Source organism: Semicossyphus pulcher, unplaced genomic scaffold (genome assembly GCF_022749685.1).
Source record: "Semicossyphus pulcher isolate SPU_LCO1_2020_fin unplaced genomic scaffold, fSemPul1.0.p SCAF_19, whole genome shotgun sequence".
Lineage (NCBI taxonomy): Eukaryota > Metazoa > Chordata > Actinopteri > Labriformes > Labridae > Semicossyphus > Semicossyphus pulcher.
The window spans coordinates 8,445,076-8,461,509 of NW_027211692.1; the positions used below are offsets into that span (position 1 = coordinate 8,445,076).

Sequence of the window (16,434 nt, forward strand, 5' to 3'; positions counted from 1 at the left end):
CTCTATAAAACATTAAGCTTAGTTTGAGTGCCATCAGCAATATCTTCAAGATCTTTCAAATGGCATACTTCAGTACATAGCCAGATCAATAAATCAATAATTATTTAAGTCCCCTTCTATGTGTGCTAAGTGCTTATTAACACTAACACTGTAGCCATTTGGACCATATTTCCTATAGCTATTCATTAATTCATTTAAAACTACAGACTCTAAATAAAAATCTATTTTCATCAATAATGAATTCAAACATTCCCATTGCCCATATTTTTCCTTTTTAATATACTTATATATAAATACATACATTTGTATAAGTCATTCTTGATTTGGCTTCAACCTGTGATTCAGCACAAACAAGCAAGCTGGTGGAGGCACAGAAACAACGCAGCAAGAAGAAACAACCCATGAGAATGATATAAAGTCAGATGTAATCTAAAGGACCAAAATTATAAAAAGTGAGAAAACAATATGACAGTATGCAGGATGTTAACACCTGCCCTTAATGTCCCAGTCACCTTCTGTTGGCAGCAGCTTCTCGTGCAGCCATGAACTTATGAGGAAAGACTGTACCTATTATATAAATGAATAAATTACAGTGTGAATTGTAGTATTCATTCCTGACTCTACAAGGAAAACAAGGTATTACATGTTGGATTACATAGACTGCCAGTATGCAACATGATAACACTCTTGGACATCTTGCAAAAGAGACTGCCTGCACCCTTTGTTTAGCAGTACAGCTTGTAGAATTCAAATAAAACAAAACTGTTAAGATTTTTTAAGGGAAAATTACAAAATAACCTAGATTACAGTAATACATTTAAGTAATCTAGTTAATTATTACAATTAACAATAGAAAATAAGCAATCTTGCAATGCATTTCAAGAGAAATATTCCCAAATTTCAAAGAACATTTTTGCTGCAGCGAATAAAAAGTGTGTGAGGCCAGTTTTACATCATTTTTAGCAGGTTTTAAAGGAGACCAATGCTCAAGCTCTACACATCACTACACAGCCAAGCTGAATGGTACAACACTGCTCAGTGCTCTCATTGGCACTACTCATTCATATACTTTTTATAAGGTTTAAATGCTTGGTTTCAGACTTCTGTCATGCTTGCCAGTTGCATACAGTTCATAAACATTTCCCCACAAGACAAGCATAGAGATAATATGTTATTCGTTTTATCAGGAGCCACCATGATTTAATAGTTAGCCCTATCCAGATACAAAACAAGGCCTTAAATCCACTGAAGCAATGCAGCAGACTGTCATGCTGACCTCCACAGGTTTTTCAGTCTAAAAGTTTGAAGATGATTGTACTCAGTCCACGTGATTACAGGTAAGAAGATGAACAGTCAATATCAAGCTCATATCAGCAGATCAGTGACAAAGATGAAAACACAAATAAAAACTTTATATCACATTGAAAAAAGACACAAAAAAAACATTGTAAAAGAAGGGATTGCTGCTGAATTAAACTCAGAAGCTACAGTGGCGTTGAATGCAGCGGTAGAGTAAGAGTTTAAGGCAATACTGGTAAGCACCACACCACCATCTGGGGTAAGATTCAGGTTCAGTACAGGAGGGCACAGGACGTTTTTTTCTTTTCACTTGTCCTGCATTTTTTCCAGAATTGGCACAATCATGTCAAATTTCGGCCTCTTTGCTGGGTCTTCGTTCATGCATATCTTCATGAGCTTGCAAATGTGGGGCGAAATGCCGGGGGGGATAGTGGGCCTCAGACCTTCCAAGGCAACCTGAGAGCCAAAACAGACACAGATGTTTGTTCATGTAGGAAAGAGATACTTAAATGCATTAAAGCTATGATGAAAGACAGCTCTGCTCACCTTCATGCCTATTTCCATGTTGGACAGGTCAGCGTAAGGCACCTCTCTGGTCACCAGCTCCCACAGCAGGATAGCAAAGCTCCACATGTCTGCTGAGCGGCGGTTGATCTCTTCTGGCTTCTTCTGCAGGGCTGGAAATCACACAGTGCAATGAGTGAAGGTTGTGCACAGCCAACACTCCGAACTACACAACATGCACTTCTAGTCACGGAGACTTTCCAAATTTCCATATGAGATATCTTACAATGCAGAGACTATTAGGTTTAAATATTTCAACATGAATTTGACTCCAGTTGACGGAGGTTTTTATTTACAAACGTTGCAATTCTAATGCTAATTTTCTGAACACAGATTGCATTCAGTTCTGCAGAGAAACAGTCATTGCTCTGTCCATCTCTTTCATGACAGGGTTTAAATGTCACAAAGACAGCCTTGCTTAAGATTAGAAGGCCTTTTGAAATTCTTTATCTTATCAAAATCTCTACATTTGTGCCTTATCAATAGCAGTGCTCTCTGTGCTCTCAATTTCATGGCTCACTACCCACCACATGTATGCTGTATGGTTGTTTCTATGGGAACTGGCTCCTACAAACCCCCTACATCCGACACAGCCACTGCCATCATGCTCCACACACTGCTCTGTGAACTTAAAACCTCCTCTGTGGATAACTGGTACTGTTGCATCATCAAAAGCAGCCTGTTTATTTTCACATTTTACAAATCAGTTTATGTTTCCCATATGCTCAAATGTCCCCGTATCTCTGGGGGAAATCAGCAGCAGATTGCATTTAGCTCTGAGAAAGTCTAGAGTTCCCTGCATCCATCTTTCATGCTCGAGCTTTTGTGGCTTCAGCTGTCACTTTGGATCTGTGCTGTGTGAGTGATGCCTACCCTCCGGGGCCACCCAGGCAGGCGAGTACATCCTGCCGGGACACTGGAAGGAGAACTTGACGTCTGCCATGCTGATCCTGGCTGTCATGTCTTCATCTATCTGTGGAAACAAGGGACGTGAATTGTAGCAGACATCATTCCTTTTCCTCCTGCAGTTTTCTGTGTCTTTTAAGAAACACAATGTTCTTTGAAGGGTCATCATAGATGTGAATTTGACACAATAATGATCCAGAAAGCGGTGTTAAATCTTCGTCTTACCATAACACTCTTGCTGTTGAGATAGTGGCGAGGGATCATGGGTTCAAGTGTGTGTAAGAAGGCCATCCCACAAGCAATGTCCAGCGCAAACTTCACTGCCTGTGTCTGGTCCACCACAAAGTCTGACAGAAGGATGAGGGGAAGAAAATAGCACTCTTATTTTCACCACAGAACAGGATGACACTGAAATTGTAACTGTAAAGAAAGTGACAACAGTGCAATGACAAATGTGCAAGTGCAATAAATCACAAATCCCAACAATACCACCAAACAAATGGTGACAAGTACAGACTTTGTGACCGGAGTAGAAGTACTCACTGGTGCCTTCATGCAGCACGTTGTAGAGGGAGCCATAAGGCATCCAGTGTGTGATGATGATGGGGTGAGGGGCGGGAGGAGACTGACATGCTCCCAACATGGGTAGGACATTCGGGTGGGAAAATATCCTGGGATGGAGCCCAAGAGGGAGAGACAGACAGACAGACAAAAAGAGGCAAACCCACGGAGGATTTGACATAAACAGACAGCTTGAGTGAGATGCAACACCCCCAAATAATAATACAAGACACGCAGACAAATGAGTGACAACAACAGCACAGAACATAGAGGCTGTGGGGAAGTCAGGATTAAATAATAACCTGAGTTTGGGATATTCCTCATTGAAGTCTCTGCTTTTCCTCGTGGTCCAGTCGCGAACTTTAAGCACCTTAACAACAATTTCATTTCCTTGCCAGCGCCCCTGCCACAGCTGCCGATGAGAATTAAATAGAGAAGGAGTTAGTGTTCATCAGCGGATCTTAAATAAATTAAAAGTTTAAAAATAAGTATAATGTACCTCTCCGGACTGGTTTTCATTTATTTTGGCCACGAGAGAGAGCTGTTTGTAGTCAACGCCTGCGTGTTTGTTCAAAGTGCCATTGCCTAAACACACAAGATTGAGAGGAATATAATTTAAAAGTTAAATCTCAGACAAAAGCCTCTTTATTCCTGTGACATTTAGAAAAACCATTGAGAGAAGTAGGAGGAAATTTCAAACACCACATTAAAACTGGTGGAGGCGCCAGTATGGAAATGTTTCCTTTCATGCAGCGCTCTGACCAAACCAACTGATGGAAACTGGGCTGCTAATAAACCGGGTTATGTGAGTGTGGGACTCACGGGGTCGAGTTCTGGTGGTGCCTTTCCAGAACGTGTCCTTGAAGGGAATTTTAGCCAAGTTCTGCCCCATTTTCTCGGCTTTATCTGCATGACGGAAGGATTGAGAAAACTGATGACAAATTCAATCAAAAATGCATTTGAATGTGAAGAGATGAAAGTGTCGTCGTGATACCTCTGAGGAGTTCTCGCAGGTGAGGTTTGGCTTTGTCCAGGGGGGTTTCCCCGTATTTGTTACAGATGCTCACCTGAGCCCCACTAGTCACAAGGTCCTGGGTAAAAGGACAGATTGGTGTCAGCAACATTTTAAAGGGGACATATTTTAGCTATGCAATCAATTTTCTAATATTCTAATGTGTTTTTGAGTCACATTGGTGAAGTTGGTTTCATTTTAAAAATTGAATACATATTTTAATTTCATTATTTTTCGGAGCCTCTCCTTCCTCCTGAAACGAACAGGCCGTTTTGCAATTTAAAGGTCAGACCTTAGACATGATTAGCTGACAGTATTTAGAGTGACCGCGTAGCCCCTCCCCCACGTGTGCGATCCAACGTGGGGGAGCGGCTGCACTGCACTGTCACTCCAAAGTTGTAGAAAACACGGCTGCTCTAGGATCGGTTATTTGGCCTTATATGTACGAGCCAGAATCAACAGGAGGTATCAGGACGGTAATTTGACTTGACTACAAGCTTGTGCAAGAAGGCAGCCTGAGGTGAATGACGGTGAATGACGTAGAAACCTGCAGCTGTTCTGAACAGCTCATTTCAGAGGCGACCTTTTTAAAAATGTCAGTCTGGAAAAACACAGAATTATGCAGTTTTCACTTTTTCACTGTGAACAATAAACACCCAACAGTGTGAACCCCATGCAAAATATGAGAATATCCATTTAAAAGATATGGCCCCTTTGAAAAAGATCAGACTCAAATTTGACGCCACCAGGGGGCGCACTGACCTCAGCCACTTCGTCCTGGCCCCAGAAGCAGGCGTAATGCAGGGGTGTGTTTCCGTGTTCATTGGCTGCGTTAGTGTCTGCTTTGCACTGGATCAGCTGGAAGAGCAGCAGAAACAAAAGATTTCATGATAAACAAAGCTGCTCGGATCGTGTTTGGCCTGTATACAGGGATGAGTGTGAATGCTGCCAACAAAAATCATGGAGGTTCATCTTGCCTGTGGACACATACCAGAGGTATTGAGACATGCCTAATATTAAACTCAATAGCTGCCTGGCAGCAACTCTAAATCAGACACCCTGGAGCACCTTATTTCATACGCTACACTAAGATACATCAAGTTCTTGCATTTCTCCAAAGAATAAAATAAATGTCTTTAAACAAATACAATAATCTCAGAGGTCACCAGGACAGCTGTTTTACAAAGCATATTAGAATAATTTTGTGGCTACACACCACACTGCATCTCAGCAAATTGTCAATTACTTCAGCAATCAGCAATAGAGTAGCAGCTGACGCATTTGTTCCATTGTCTAAACCCTTTGAAAATGAGTCAGTTCCTGTTAATATTTAAAAATAAAGAAAAATGTCTTCTCTCACATCATAGTTTTCTTTTTCTGCTGTAAACATCTGTAGCTGTGAGCAGCTCCTTTAATAATCATGCTTGCAGCCATTGACACATCACTTTTACCCTCCACACTGACAAATTGCTAAGCACTCCCTTCAGTCTCAAATTGCTGATGGTGGAACTACAAGAACAGACAAGACCTTTGTGTTCATAATTGCTGCTCATATGTCATCATTTCAGGTTTCATAATATCCTGTTTTTATGAAGCAAACTTGAACATCATTTTAGGAGCGCGCTTTGAACACCTGTGTGTAAAGTTTCAGAACATATTTAATTGTGCACATTGTAATATTTGTTCTGAGATAGACAGAGAGGGAAGTCGAGGAAGGAGGAAGCTCATGTTCATCATCTGAAAAGGTTTCACTTACAGGATGAACAAAGGAAACCACAAAGGAATCTTTTAATGTCTGTACATGTGCCGGTGTTTACATGGGCTCTACCTTTCCCACGATGTCGCGATGTCCGTGGCTGGAGGCCAGGTGCAGTGGCGTGTCGTCCCCGCGGTTCATGACGTTGATGCGTGCCCCTCTCATGATGAGCATGTCCACCACGCTGGAGCGGCCCTCCCTGCACGCCCAGTGGAGAGGGCTGAAGCCGTGGTCATCTCTACGGAGAAGGAGAAGCATTCACATTCAGTGCTGGAATTCACAGAAACCTAAAGCAGGGCAAGATTTAGAATAACTACAGGACACGCAGGAAACTTGTGGAAAGGAGTTTTTCTTGAGGGATAAAAAAGTACAGTTGCAACATCAGCCCCTCAGCTATCCAGATTAGGTTCTTCCCTGCAAACAACTGTGTGGTGTATTTGGCTCGAGGCCAAGAGGTACAGCCGAGGACTGTTTTTTGGGAACGTATGTGTTTTGCTTTGACAGTCGAAATACCACTCAAGACAACATGAGTGAATTCCTACACCCAGGGTGGTTGGGCTGATTGTGGTGCCATTGCACAGGGCTGACAGCCATCGCCCACCAAGTCTTCTACAGTCACTATTTAAAAGCCATGACTCTGTAGCTCAGAGCCACACTAGACTCCTATATCAGCCTACATGGTTCTTGCTGAACCTGTACTCATGTTTCAATGCCTTTCTTCAGCAATTGTCATCAATTGTGACAAAAAACAAAAAGTCGTGACGATGTTACAATCGCCTGCTTCACAAGTGGCTTAGCTGACTTCACTTGTCATCAGAGCAGAAAGCGTCCGTACAGCTTTCATAAGAACCATTTGTAACGCAAGAAAACCTGCAGACCTCTACTCACAGCTGACACACACAAATAATAGACATAATTACGGCACCAGACATGCCTGTATGGAGCGCTTTATGTTACCTCTGCCTAAATCTAATGCTTTAAAGAGGACTGTCATGTATAGGGCTTTGTTGAAGTGGAATTAAATACCGCTACATTTCACCAAGATTACCGGTAACAGATTACAGATTCGTTTTGTATGGATACCCAAGAAGAATAGTTGTTACTGCGGTAATAGCTAATGGGGATCCTAAATAAATAAGTAACTACATAAAACAGACTGAAGTAACGCTGCCCTGCTCACACAGTTCAGCATCACTCTGCCCTTCATGTTTCCCACCTGTCTCCACCTCCATCAGTTCTTTCTGTTAGTTCTTGGCCATCTTGCCATCTCCCTGCAGTGTTTCATTTAGCCTGTGACAGAGGACATCGCCCAACAATGTTGATCAACATAAAAAATTCATATCAGCTCATTTAGTGCTTTTCAGTTTTGCACTTACAGTTACAGGGCTCGTTGAAATAGATCAATACAAACTGAATGTTCCAACCGTCATGGCGTCTGCTGAATTCACTGTAGATTTGTAGCATTAGATTACCCGATAATTGTAAATAAACTGGCCACTGAGCATATTTATCTACAACTATTAAATTATACTGTTTTCTACTTCAGTACAGTGACGCTCAGCTCAAATGGCACATAAAAGAGGAATTACTGTCATCTTCCTCTTTAAAAAAGGAAGCTGCTGCAGCTCAGACTGAGACAACAGCGAACAGGCCTCTGGCGCTCATCATTCCTCTTTGTGTCTGTGACAGTGGCAGCGACACATGTAGGACAGCGGCCTCGGTAACATGGCAGAGTGACTGATGGCATACGTCCTCAGAGAAAAAGGAGATAAAGACGCAGTAAGTGCTGAGTGACAGGGAGTCAATCAGGGAAAGATACAGCACGCCTAACATTCACTGAAGTCCTTATAAGGGGCGGAGAGACTTCCTTTAGCATGTATACACTCCAGCTGCTGTGAGATTGTGTCATTCTTCATTTCTCTGCCCGGTCACGGTCACCTCCTCCTCTCTGACAAGTTTCCTCCCTCATCCGAGTCCCTCCACTCCCACGTCCTCTCATTCAAATCCATCTTCTCCCTCTCCGTTCCACTGAAACATCTGGACCGTATTGATGATATATTCAACTTTTCATACACTTTACTTCATTATGCAGCCTCCGCTCTTTGTGCCAAAACACAGCACAATCCTCCTGTTAATAAAGTTATGCACTTGCTCTGAAATTATGTGCAGGCAGACGGCATAATAATGCGATCTGAGAACTGGGGGAGTATTATGAATCTGCAGGAATCTGAACCCTCTGCCCCCCCCCTTGCAATCAATACACAGGCCTGTATTCACGCATCCTGCAAAGCTCTGCTCAAAGCAGCATCAAGAGCCCCACAGAGACCCTCAGTCCCACAACACACATCTATCTGTGCATCTGGGTGACCTGCTGCAGCCAAACCACATCTGCTCTGTGTGCTATTTCCTCTCAGACCAAAAGGCCAAATCCTGCAAACTAATTAATCAAAGTTTATGAGAGAAAAACTCCCCACAGACGCACTTCTAAGATTTTTATTGGCTTTTTGTGTTAAGCTCAGGCCTGTTTAGAGGAGGAGTAAATGTTATGAAATAAAGAAGGACTGTATTCTTTGGAAACCAGAGTGCACACATAAACACAACTACTGTCCTTCTTATATTTATGACAGGAGATTCTCTGCATCTGGAACTGTCTTAAAGGTTGATTGATAGTTTAAAGAGATCATCTTGAAGATTCCCATTTAAATAAATGTCTGTTAAGTCACTATCTATCACTGAATGAGGTAACACAATGGTGATTGAGCCTATGGCCCACTGATGAAAGCCTTTGCATTTGCAGAATTACAGACTGGGTGTCTGTGGCGACTTTCGCAGAAAAAAATGTGGCGCCCAGTTAGTGACGCGTTTTCCATCAGCCGGCAGTGGTTGGTCTGCCAGAGAGGGTAGGCGGAGCTAAGCGGCTCCGCAAGTGTTGCAAGTAAACAGTAATCTACTATGGCTGAACAAACAAAGAAAAGATGGATGACTACAGATACAACTTCAACAATAAGTGAAAATCCAAAGAAAAAGAAACAAACTCGACGCTCAGATGAAGCAAACAGTCTAAAAAGAAAAGCAACCGTCAGCGAGGAAAATCAAGAGTTACAACCGGAGCCAACCGAGGACGTTACACATGCAACACTGTCTGGATATCTGGGAAGTGTGCTCCTGCAATTACTGTTTGCCTGCCAAAAAGTACAAAACTATAAGATCTTCGAGATGATAACTTTAACCAGAATATCTTTGAATGTTGCTGTTTGTTTCGACCTCTGTCTTCAGGGAATTCTGATGTTCTTTCTTTTTAACTCAAAATTCTCGGTAAGCGCAGGCTGATGAATGGCCATCACATTTCCAGCTGTGTACCTTCTGAAAAGTCTCAAGTCATGTAACCTTCACTTTTTACATCTCGTTTGTTTTTGATTTGTTTTTGTCTTTAACACAATAAAGGATAAGCCATCACATTTCTAGATCTAAGACATCAGAAAAAAAGGTGAGCAAAATAAGTGTTTGCCGAAGAGCTTTGCATAAACACTGATTTTAATTTGCTTTTAATTTTTAGCTTAATTTTTTTTCACTACTTTATTAGGTGTTTTACCCCTTTCAGTTATTTTTACCAACAAGAAACAGAATACAGAGTAGAGAGAGAATTTAGGTTGAGAAATTATGTGACTTTTTTGTTTATTAGATGTGATAGGAAATTGTTTATTCCCCCATTTTACCATTCAGTCCAAAATTGTTTTGACTAATGATTCATTATGAAAACAAAAAATTTTTCCAGTCTACATAAAACTGTTCAAAATCTTCCACTTTACCATCCAGTGAGGCTCCAGCCTCTGGTTTCCGTGTTTCTATTCAGGCGCCCTTTTTATAGGATAGATTTCCCCATTAAGCTGGCTTCATCCCCACAACCCAAAGGCACTTGAGTGCCAGGGTTTTCTCCTGCTCAGCCCCTCCACACTGGCTGCGGTAATTTATTTCAGGCCCATCCACCTGCCAACAGTGCTCAGCTTGGCAGACGGAAAAGCCAGAGGAAGAGCCCCTGTCTGCACCCTGTATGTCTCTGCCCCGACATCCCCGCCAGGTCATGTAACAAGGCTCGGATCAGGGAAACAAATTCACAGACACGTCTAACAGATGTAAAACACACCCACAGAAGCAGAAAAAACACGTTTCCCCAAGACTTGTATAAATGTCACATCAGCTGACATTACAGTGGGTAATGCAGCAATGTTTTTACCCTGCAGGACACAGCTCTATAGTATTTCTCTTCTTTTTTCTGACAGCTCCTGAAGAGTCAATAAATAACGTTTTCTCTTTTAAATAATGCTGATTATACAGTACATTAAAAGAACGTATTTTCAGGCAGAATGTAGTCATTGATCTGATTGAGTATAGAGCCCGACCAACATGTTGGTCGGCCAATATTTACTGCCAATATATGGGCCCTGTCACAGCTAATATGTTTTTCTATGTGCCTTGAAGATATCATGCAGAAAACAATACTCTGGGTGATTTTAAAGCCGTTTTATTACACAGTTTGACCAGAGGAGCATGTGTTGACTCAACAGTTTGCAATACTCGCAGCACTTCTGCAGCACATGTGGCAGAGCACAGCAGCTGAGCAGACAGTAGTGGTGCAACTCTATCAAACCACTACTAATATTATTGAGCTGTTTTGGCTCTTTCACAGATCTGCTCCTTCTGCAGCCATGCCTGCGTGCTTCAACAAGCCACTACACCACTGTCTAGCAACAGTCACCATCGCAGGGTCACAGGCTGACACTGCAGCGCATACCATCACAGTATTCACAGTGTAAAGCTAGTTCCTTCATTAACAACAAGCTTCAACATAAACCGCATGAGAAATTCTATAAATATAGGTGCCATCAAACTGTCCAAAACAATCATGAGTGACAGGGAAAGTGTACACACATGCAGGGCTTCTTCTGGATGTACATTTTGATGAGGCTAAATACAGATAGCCATTAAGCCATGATTACACACTCCTTGGCCAAAGAAAGCACAGGGGCATCTAAGCCAGTCCTCACTTTGAGACCAAACACAACACTAATGGGAAACTGAGAGTAATGGAGGGCAGGCACAGGGCCTTATAATACTTATATTTGTATGAAAACCCCTGTTTACATTATGCCAACTATATTCTTTCTTTCTTTAAGTCAGCTTACTGAGCTTGCTTTCTTTAAAACTCTGAAAAGTGAAAGATCCCCTTCAGAATTTTGTACAGCCAAAGATTGTTTGTTTTGACTTTTGTCTGACCAAGAGTCTTTAACCGACACATCCTGCATGCAATGCCGGAGCAAACAACTTTGACGCTAAATCAATCAATTACGACTAACTGGCAACTGCTCCCTTTATAACATAATTGTTTTAGTCAGGTATGCGGAACATTCTCTAGATTTAGAGTTGTTAGATGTGTGCTGCTTTCTTTATGACATGTGATAGTGAACTGGATGTTTGACTAAACAGCTGATCTGAAGACGTCGCCTTATTGCTCGTCTTTGTCATTTATAACAGCAAATGGAAATTCTTTTGGGATTGTTAGTTGGATTAAAAAAAGCATTTTGTAGATGAGGGATGAGCATTTTTCACATTTCTTTTTAAATCAACAGCAGATTAATTGATGTCGATAAGGATATAGTTGCAGTTCTATTACACCTTTATCTAACTTGATTAGAAAAACCAAATGGCCGTGATATAAAAAGAGAAGATACTACCCTACATGCAAATGTTTCAAACAAAAGTACAGAAAAGTGAAAGTGTAATCATATTTAGAAAAAAGACCGGAGATAATATAGTGTAAACATTTAGGAGAGTATTCTTTAAACTTTGTAATTATCTCTTCTCAAGTTGGCGGAAATGTTGAGGGGAAATGAGCAGAGCTATCTAATACCACTGGGAGACGAATACCGGAAGCACTTTAGTGGAGGAGGGGGCGGTGATGTGCTCCATTTCTCTGCTCAAAAATTCACTATTTAGCTCACACACACACACACACACACACACACACACACACACAGACAAAGATTCCCTGTCTCGTCACACATAACTCTTAAAGCCCTGCCCCTCTACGATAATCTCCTCCCCCTCTCTCTGTGTTTTCGGTAGGTGCTAGATTGTTCCCTCGAGGCCTGTGTGTTATTCCTTGTAAGGAGTTTCAGCATTCCTCTACTACTATACATCTGGGAGTAACATCAGTGTAAACACGCCATCATCAAGGAGCACACAAAATATTAACGGGGGAGATCCGATAGGCTGAGGAGAAGTATAGAGGTAGAGCAGGTTCAGTGAAATATATCGGGGGAAGAACTAGCAGTTCTGTAGGGAAATAAAGAAGTATAAGTGTGTTTAACCTCCACTGTAGGAAGATATATCAACTGGAAAAGGGAACTTGACATGTAATCAGCTAATGGACGAGTCACATGTAAGGCTGCATGTATCCACACTAGCACCTAGCAATCAGTCTAACAACAACAGGAAAAATGTAACAAATAAGGAAAAGCAGAGACATAAACAAAGTCAGTAAAAACAGAGAGCAGACCTCTCTTCAGTTCTGCACAAAAGCAAAAGCTTTAGAGGATTTTTTTCCTCAGTTAAACGTGGTCGTCCATGACTGTTCAAAGTAAATATAGTCATTTAAAGAAATAAATTCTTCAGTGAGGACATAACCGAGAAAGCTTAGTTCTCCTGCTTGCAGAGCTGTTTAGGCAGTGCCTACATGAACCAGAATGCGTTACGCACAGGCAGCAGCAACCTTGCTTAGCTGCATTTCTTCGTCCCGCATAAAAATGAGTATTATATCTGAGTCGACCAAAACACAGTAAAATCTATGCTTATCGGTTGCATCCCCAGCTTAAATATCTTGGCATTATATTGTGGCTGTATACAGCATAATTGGCGATACAAGCGAAGGGACGGACTGCCAATACAAGTGCAGAGAGACAGTAGTTCTTCAGGGCCATCTATTCCATCAAAGAACGGCGTTGCCGGCCGAAAGCGCAGCAGATTTTGCCCAGACACAATCTGTATCTGTCATACTATGCACCTAACTCAGGTTGATACAGATAAGGTTGAGTCCCTTTAAAAATGTGAAAGTAAAGCCTCTGGCATCTTGCATGCACTGCCTTACTTAAGTCATTTCTTGCAAGTGACTGTAGTTTTAGAACTTTACATGTGAAATAAGAGGGTTGGCACCAAGATGAACATCTTAATGTTCAACTTTACCTCAGCAATCAAAGAAAATTCATACTTTTGGACGACTGATGTACTAAAACATTGGAAAATACTAAAAGAGAGCAGCTCCAAGCTACGAAGTCATAATAATTAATCATTTTTCTTTATGTTTGCTCTGAAAACAAACACTAGTCTAAATCTAAGACAAAGTGATCCAAAGAGAATCTTCCCCGGGTGGCCGCTACTAATTTACTGACACGCTTTGCCAAGTTTTTCTTCCCAGAGTCAGCTGAGGATACAGAAGCAGCTCAGGGCTGGCTGATGATCTGTAACTACCAGACAGATATTTTGTATACTAAACATGTCAAATCTTACAGAAGCCTGCAGTGTACTCTCTATATCCAGATTTTTTCTCTTTCTGCGATGCCTACATTTATCTGCAGCAACAACTGAAAGCATGACTAACTCTACCATCACGGCAGGTTTCCTGTCCAACATCACGTGTTTGAATTACTCCGCTGGCATTCTGGACATAAACATGTGCCCAAAGGAAATGGGTTCAATCACAGGCCAAGATCTCGCTGGGGACTGAAAAGGCGGGCTCTCAGCCTCGCCAAAAACTTGGTTGGAGAGAGAAACACTCAAAGAAAGCGGTGATGTAGTGTGGAGTGTAACCAATATGATTTCCTTGGTATTCCGATCGTCGTTATCAAGCATTACACATTCATGCTGTGGCAAGTTTTGCTGATAAAATAAAATTGCCTAACAGCAATCACTGGCAGAAACATAAAGGTAGAGAAGAGAGGAAATTTCAAAACACTAAGCTAGATAAAAAACAGAAAATAAACCTTGGCTCACCCTTGATTGAGGTCGTTCTCTGTATTGTCCAACCATAAGCGAACTGCCACTGCATTGCCTTCCCGGCATTGCGTAAAGATATCGTCCATTTTGGCTGCTGTATTCTTCTTCTCTTAAGGTGCAGCCGCGGGAGTAGTCACAAAACCAAAGTGGGGCAGATGAGAGAGGCGACCCGAGGGGTTCAGCTGAGTCCTGGCCAGCATCAGTCCCTCATTTGGGACAACGAGGAACAGAAGCAGAGAGGCGCAGCAGCACGGACACAAAGCCTGAAAAAGGGGACAAAAAAGCATGTTAACACACGTTTCCTCTCTTATTTGAGACTGTTGTTCAAACCTAAAAAGAGAATATCCGAGCAACCTAATGTTGAGTAATCTTATCCCTTATTAGTAATACAGGGTGGGAAGTTTATGGCATTGTGAATCACTACACTTGGCCGTGAATAGCAGCCTGTACACCAGGGTAGATACATATTCTCACTCAGGGTCAAACTCTGTACTTCCTTAATATCATAGTCATAGTAACAAGTATACATGTTAGTTATCTATAATGCAGAAACACCCAACTTGCATGGCTACAACATGGCAGTCTCTAAGTTTGAGTTTGACGGAACACTTAATATAATAACAAATTATAAGTAACACATCACAATGAACACTTGACCTCAGTGACCTAACTACTACTCCAGATTATGAGCACATATTTGGTGGTCCAGCAGCTACCACTGTGTTACAGATTTGGAGAAAGAGTTGAAAGATGTAATGTCCCCTGGTTTTGTGTAGTGTTCCAGGTGCTGCTCGATAGGAAAAGGCTGACTGTCCTGGTCCAAAGGTACTTGGACAGTGATGAGAATTTGGTGCTTTTCTCTTTCTAATGTCATACTAAACAGGTTTTGGAACATTCTGGTCAGAATATAAACAATCTGAATATTAAGCTGCTGATTATTCGATTAATTAAAAGTGAAAATTATCCTCACTTGCAGCTTTTTGTTTATAAAACTAAACTAACACAAGGTATAACAGCAGATAACAGTATTTGTTGGCTAAATAAAAAAGCATTGTGCAAGTAAATACTGAAGACTCTACATAATGACATGGGAACAGGGATGACTTTTTTTTTTACTTCCACGGAGGATCACGATGAATGATGTAATATATCTTATGTTATAAGAGTAAGACATGCCCTCATATATAAAAATGTATGTTTACATTATATGACAATACAACTATGGCTGAAGTTCAACGTATTATACCATTATAATAAGTCACCGAATGACTGTGTTTTAGTTGGTTGTGTGTCAACATAAACATAGCAACAATCTGTGGCCACATTAATGAGATCACCATTAACACCTCACAGCCTTCACAGCACTCTGACTAGCTGCACTGCTATCCAGCTAACACAGGGCAACAGCTCGTTTACGTTGACTATTGTAAGTGATTGTTCCTTAAGCTCCAGGCAGTGAGTTAGTGTGCGTTCACTGAGTTACTCTCGATTAAGTAGAAGTGAGTTGATTAGCTCCACACATTAGCTAGCATCCTTTAGCTGACCAAATGAGACACAACAGGCAGGCTGGGCTAACAAGCTAACCAACTGCTCTGACGCCGTGGACTATCTCCGCTTTTGACGCCGACTTGACAGAGATACATGTTGAATAAACCGTAAAAACAGTTCAAACTGACAGTAAATTACCCCGCATAGCGATAGACTTACCAAGTATATTCGCCTGTTGCGGTGTAATGCAGTTACAGAGAGAAGAAGTTGCTAGCAGTGAGTGTATCCAGTAGATTGAATGCTGTGGCTGTGGGACGTCCACACCCTCAGCGCCACCGGCCTCCGTGCGTTACGTGTTAACGTTGCCTGAAGGAAAAGAGCGCCCCGCCCCCTACAGGCGCCAGAGCAAACTGCAGGAAGTCAAAATATTCACAGCCTCAGGTCATAGTTTTTTAAAGCATCAACAAAGCCAAGGTTATTGTTATTATGTGCATGCCCTAAAGGGAAGGCATCTTTATTTTTAATTCATGAGAGTTTTGGAGATGTATTCAGATAAAGTATTATCAGCAAAGTATCAAAAGTAAACGTGAATGTGTAGGCCTACTTGTGTGCTGTCCTTGAATAAATGTAGTTACATTCTACCACAGTGTTATGACATTATGTTGAATGATATGATGCTAAATATTTCATGTTAAAACTTGCCAACTTTCTCCTGTTGTCCAAGTTTAAGTTTATTTATCATTTGAATTATGAATGAATAAAATGCTGAAATAAAGGTTTTAAAGCTGACAAAACATTT

The 16,434-nt window shown here is 41.5% G+C and overlaps 1 protein-coding gene across 1 annotated transcript; it reads right to left on the reverse strand.

Annotated features, from left to right (window-relative positions):
* Positions 1-257: 257 nt before the first annotated feature.
* On the reverse strand, positions 258-15,949 carry LOC138596966 (integrin-linked protein kinase). The gene is made up of 13 exons (XM_069668458.1): positions 15,855-15,949; positions 14,145-14,410; positions 6,171-6,336; positions 5,105-5,200; positions 4,325-4,421; positions 4,153-4,236; positions 3,830-3,915; positions 3,633-3,742; positions 3,313-3,440; positions 2,995-3,116; positions 2,737-2,836; positions 1,846-1,976; positions 258-1,755 (listed from the first exon to the last, which is right to left on the reverse strand). The coding sequence occupies exons 2-13, from the start codon at positions 14,231-14,233 to the stop codon at positions 1,606-1,608; spliced, it is 1,359 nt and encodes a 452-aa protein (XP_069524559.1). The 5' UTR covers positions 14,234-14,410; positions 15,855-15,949; the 3' UTR covers positions 258-1,605.
* Positions 15,950-16,434: the final 485 nt, after the last annotated feature.